The sequence below is a fragment of the Apodemus sylvaticus genome, chromosome 4, assembly GCF_947179515.1.
Source record: "Apodemus sylvaticus chromosome 4, mApoSyl1.1, whole genome shotgun sequence".
In the NCBI taxonomy this organism is placed as follows: Eukaryota; Metazoa; Chordata; class Mammalia; order Rodentia; family Muridae; genus Apodemus; species Apodemus sylvaticus.
In genome coordinates this window covers 70651868-70657112 of record NC_067475.1, presented here as the reverse complement: position 1 = coordinate 70657112, position 5245 = coordinate 70651868, and the positions used below count along the sequence as shown (strand labels likewise).

The 5245-nt window shown below is 43.9% G+C and overlaps 1 protein-coding gene across 1 annotated transcript; it reads right to left on the bottom strand.

Moving 5' to 3' along the window:
- Nucleotides 1-1164: 1164 nt before the first annotated feature.
- On the bottom strand, nt 1165-2208 carry LOC127682517 (TD and POZ domain-containing protein 2-like; the record flags this gene model as incomplete). Its single annotated transcript, XM_052178835.1, has 1 exon — nt 1165-2208. A coding segment is annotated over exon 1 (1044 nt), but the record flags the coding sequence as incomplete, so codon positions are not given.
- Nucleotides 2209-5245: the final 3037 nt, after the last annotated feature.

Genomic DNA, 5245 nt, shown 5'->3' with positions numbered 1-5245 from the left:
ATATTTTGCCCTTTTTAAAGAAGACCAGTAGTATTTTACAGGTGTTTTACTCCAGTTCACTGGGTTATCTATCATCTGGTTTGTTTTAGTTGGTGTTCTGGACCAAGGACTTGTACCTCTGCTCCTTCCCCAGCCGGTTCTCCCTCAACAGGTATACAGGCCTGCAAATCTGTAATGAATAAATCCCTTTGGATGTTTTCAAAACATTTAATAGATTTTGCATGCCTTAATCCACAAACACATCTCTCCCAGAAGGATTAGACTCCCTCTACTATGGCATAGTCTTCTCAGTCGTCATAAGAGCATGAGGGTGGAGTTCTCATTTTCCAACATTAAATTCCAAGGAAAAAGACCAAGGGTTTCTAATATTGGTAGGAGAGTGAGGGCTCTGTTCAAACATCCACAGCTGAGCTAGGCTGCTTGGTCTACATGTTACTTCTCTGAAATAAACATCTCTGGAAACAACAGACTGATTTCAAAAGTTTTATTCATCTTGTATTTTATTTGGTTAAGGTTTTGTCTACAGAGTTCTTTGTGGCCATGGAGACAAGAGGAGGGCCTCAGATCTCTGATTCACCAGTTTCAGGTGGTGAAAAACTCTCCTGTGTGTGTAGCGAACTTAGCAAGAGATCTCTGAGAGAGCAGTAATTGCTTTTGAAGCCGAGTTCCCTGAACCTTGAATGTTTAAAAAGAAACTCTTCATTGTCTTTCCTTCACTGATGAGGAAGCAATCATGGTTGATTTCTCCTTGCCAATGGCCACAGTCATCTCTTCTGTTCAGTCCAAGGCAGAAGTGTTTCTCCAAAGAAACACAGTTGTTCTCTGCCTAGGGCCAGCTCTAAATTGAATCAGTTTTCAAACAATCAGACAAATTCAAACAGGAACATTAACATCATAGATGTCATGTAGAGTGTCCCAGACTGCAGTGCTGCCTATTGCTCACCTACCATTTCAGTATGTATAATATATTGCAGGTGTTTTAAATCCTGAGCCACCATGCTGCCATTCCTCTGATAAAGTGAAAATGCTCCCTCAATACCATTGTCTAAGCAGAAGTCATTGGTAAAAAAGCTGGTTGCTGCTGTTGCAGAAGAGGTGCAGGTCACAGCTGTCCATCTTCTGAGATCACTTTAGGCATTTAAATCATGGCTCCAAAGAAGGACACTGTGCAGAAGCCAGGGAGCAGAAGGCTTCAGCCACCAAGGGGGGATGTGACTCCACCAATGACTTCCACCCTGAGGTCTTAGAGACCTCATAGGCAAAATCTGTAATGAAATCCAGGGCCTGAGTCTTCAGCCACTGTGTGCTGTGGAGGTCAGCCAGGATGAGAGTGTTTGCAGCATTCTCCACAGAGAGGATCCTGCAGAGGGCATCCTCACACATGGCCTTCAAGCCGTCCAGGCCATACCTGTCAGCAGCTGCCAGCAGACCAGAGGCCATGGAGTAGCTCTTGAGGTTTGGTGCCTTCCATGTGTAGATGAAGCCCATCATCTCCTGGAAGACTTGGGGATCCAAGTCATGAATCTCAACGAGGTTTTTTAGTCTCTCCTGCATTTCATGTTCAAACATGGCTCTGAAAACTGGAGAGCGAGCTGCTAGGATGGCCTTGTGAGCCCTGAATTCATGGCCACCCACCAATAGGGAGCAGTCTGTGAAGATGGAAGTCTCCCAAAGCTTCCCTAGGTCATCTGCCAACACATGCCTTGGATCCTTGATTGCAGGTGTCATGTTCTGTCCAGGCATGCTGAAGATGGCTCCCGCTATGCTCACCTTGCAGCAGATGGTGAGCTGGTCTTCAGGGAGAAGTAAATGCTGATGGGAGAGGAGGAAATCTCGAAGGATGAACTCTTTGAATCCCCTGTGTTGGTATTGCCAAAAGCTTACAACACTGGGGTTCTTCCTACTTTGACATTTCTCTCCTTGGGAATTTATGATCCAGAACTCAAACTTTGCCCAAACTGGGCACACGGGACAGCTGAGCAATCCCGGGTCAACTGACAGGTAATCTTTGCTTTCTTTATCAACTCCATTTGGGTATACTCTCAAACACCATGCCACTTCCTCATTGTCCTCTAATGAGAACTCTGGGCTTCTAATCTCTTTCTGAATTCCATCCATGCAAAATGAGAAGTTGCTAATGGTCCACTCATAGCAGATGTTTTTTACACTGATCTGTGTGGAGCCCTTGGCTTCCATGTCCCCTGACATTTCTGTTGGCGGTAGTTTGGAGGTTAACATTGATCTGAAAAGAAGAACTAGCATTTATTGATTCTTCATCCTGATACATACAATTATATATACTCTTTAGATTTTATTTTAGATTTCTCCTAAATTCTTTCTCTCTGCTGTTTTTCTCTCTGTCTCTGTGTAACTGTCTCTGGTTCTCTGTGTCTCTCTTCCCCCCTCTCTGTCTTCTCTCTCTCTTTCTCTCTCTCTCTGAGTATATATCTGTGTGTGTTTATTGAACATACAGAATTAATTCCTTTATATAAATAGAAAGAGGATATATGAGAACAACATAAATTCAACTAATATAACAATGACTACAGTCAGTACTTACTTAGTCCACGAGGTTTGAAGTCTCAGGTTTTCTTCAGTATATGCTGGTATTCTGAAGTAGAGTCTAATGCCAGTGAAGAAATGGGCTTGCTAGTAAGATGAGAGCAGGCAGGCAAAGACACAGTCTACTTCTTCATATGCTTATATAGGCCTCCAGTAGAAGGCGTGGCCCTATTAAGGATGTGTCTTCACGTCTCAGCTTCTGGATTAAAGGTGTTTGTTTTACTGCCTGAAGACTCAGATTAAAGGTGTGTGATTTTCAACCCTAAGAATCTGTGTTTGAACTGGATCTATCTATTTCAATTTAAGCAAAACAAGCTTTTAAAAGATGATCCCTCCATTTTATATGTTACATGAGTCCACAGGTAGTCTAGACAAGAAGAGCCATCACCAGGGTACTTTGCTTACTGATACTTCAGACTTCCATAAATGAAGGTATCATGTCAATATCTGCAAAGCTATTATTTACTCCTGTGCTGGTTTTTACACTGATTTCTGCCATAAACCTGATCAGGGAAGGGATGTTTTCCTTAACTGGTCAAGAGTCTGAGTGTTCACCAAATGGAGGGCATGTAGAAGAGCTCCTGTATGGTGGTCAGGAATCAGAGCCCCAAAACTCTGAAGATGGCTTTCTTCTTTCCTGTGTGTTATTCCAATCAGAAGCACAGACCTTGTGATCACTCCTCCCAATTATGTCGGTGGTAGTCTTGTACTTCCCTCCGAGGAAATCCTTCTTCAGAGCCAATTAGAACAATGGTTCTGGAATATCCTAAATGCTTCTCTTTCTGTTTCTCTCTGTCTCTCTGTCTCTCTGTCTCTGTCTCTCTGTCTCTGTCTCTGTCTCTCTCTCTCTCTCTCTCTCTCTCTCTCTCTCTCTCTCTCTCTCTCTCTCTCTCTGTGTGTGTGTGTGTGTGTGTGTTTATCTGGTTTTTTGAGACAGGGTTTCTCTGTGTAGCCCTGGCTGTCCTGGAACTCACTTTGTAGACCAGGCTGGCCTCAAACTCTGAAATCTGCCTGTCTCTGCCTCCCAAATGCTGGGATTAAAGGTGTGTGGCACCACTGCCTGGCTGGATTATCCTTTTTTCAATTTTTATTTTATTAATTTTCATCTGAAATTCTACCTCACTGCAGTGCTCCCCTCACAGTTTTTCAGCCCTCCCCCATCTCCTTGGCCTCTGAGAGGGTGCTCCCCATGCATTCCCCCTCCCTGGGGCATTAAGTCTCTATAGGATTAGGCACATCCTCTTCCACTGAGGCCAGACAATGTATGCCTGTACTTCATTTGTTCTTGGGGCATCAGACAAGTTCATGTATGCTCACTGGTTGGTGGCTTAGTCTCTGGTGGCCCCTGAAAGTCCAGATTAGGTGATACTGGTCATTTTTTTTAGAGTTGCCATCTCCTTTAGTTCCTTTAATCCTTCGCCTAACTCATCCATAGGGTTCCCCTACTACAATCCAATGCTTAGCTGTAACTGCATTTCAGTTAGCTGTTGGTAGAGCCTCTGAGAGGACAGCCATGCTAGCCTCCTGTCTGCATGGAAAACATAGCATTAGTAGCGTATGTGTGTCTGTGTGTGTGTGTTCTGCCCAAACAGCATTACATGCAAATTTTCACTGCAAGTAATCAATGTTCTGGTTCAAGGATTCTGCTTTCTGAAACATCATAGGAGTGGCTCCTCCATGACCTCCAGAAGCTGGTAGATGGAGTAGATTGTCAGGTGAACCATGTCAAAACATTGGCTTCCAGCGTGGATTGCAGCAGAGTGAGTGAGCCCAGGTTTTGTGTTCTGGCTTTTTTGCCATTATTTTTTCTTCAATTTTACTTAAATATCTTCTTTATTTACATTTCAAATGTCCTCTTTGCTCAATGCCCCTCTGAAAACCTCTATCCCATCCCCTCCCTCTGCTCACTAACCCACCCACTCCAGCTTCCCTGACCTGGTAGGGGTACTCTGAGGCAATGAGCCTTCAAGGGTCCAAGGGTCTCTCCTCTCATTGATGTCTGTTCAGGCTATCCTCTGTTACCCATGTGTCTGGAGTCATCGTTTCTTCCATGTGTACTCTCTCATTTGTGCTTAAGTCCCTGAGAACTCTGGGATTACTGGTTGGTTCGTATTTTTGTTCATCCTATGGGGTTGCAAACACTTTCAACACCTTGGGTCCTTTAGCTAGTTCCTCCATTGAAACCCTTTGCTCATTTCAATGTTGGGATGTGTGTGCATCCCCCTCTGTATTTGTCAGGCACTGGCAAAGCCTCTCAGAAGAGAGTTATATCTGGCTCCTGTCAGCAAGCACTTATTGGCATCCACAATAGTGTCTGGGTTTGTTAACTGCATATGGGATGCCCCTGCCACAGGTGGGGAAGTCTATGGATATCCATTCTTTTACTCTCTGCTCCACACTTTGTATTTCTTCCCATGGGTATTTTGTACCCCTTCTAAGAAGAATCAATGTAGCAACACTTTGGTCTTCTTTCTTCTTGAGCTTCATGTGGTCTTTGAATTGTATTTTGGGTATTCTGAGCTTCTAGGCTAATATCCACTTATCAGTGAGTTGGTCTTGAAGTCCTCTATCAGCATCATGCAATGTGATTTTAAATTCAAATCTTGATCTGTGGTATATTTGGTTATCCAGAACTTGCTGTGCTGGGAGAACTGGCTTCTGATGATGCTAAGTAGCCTTGGTT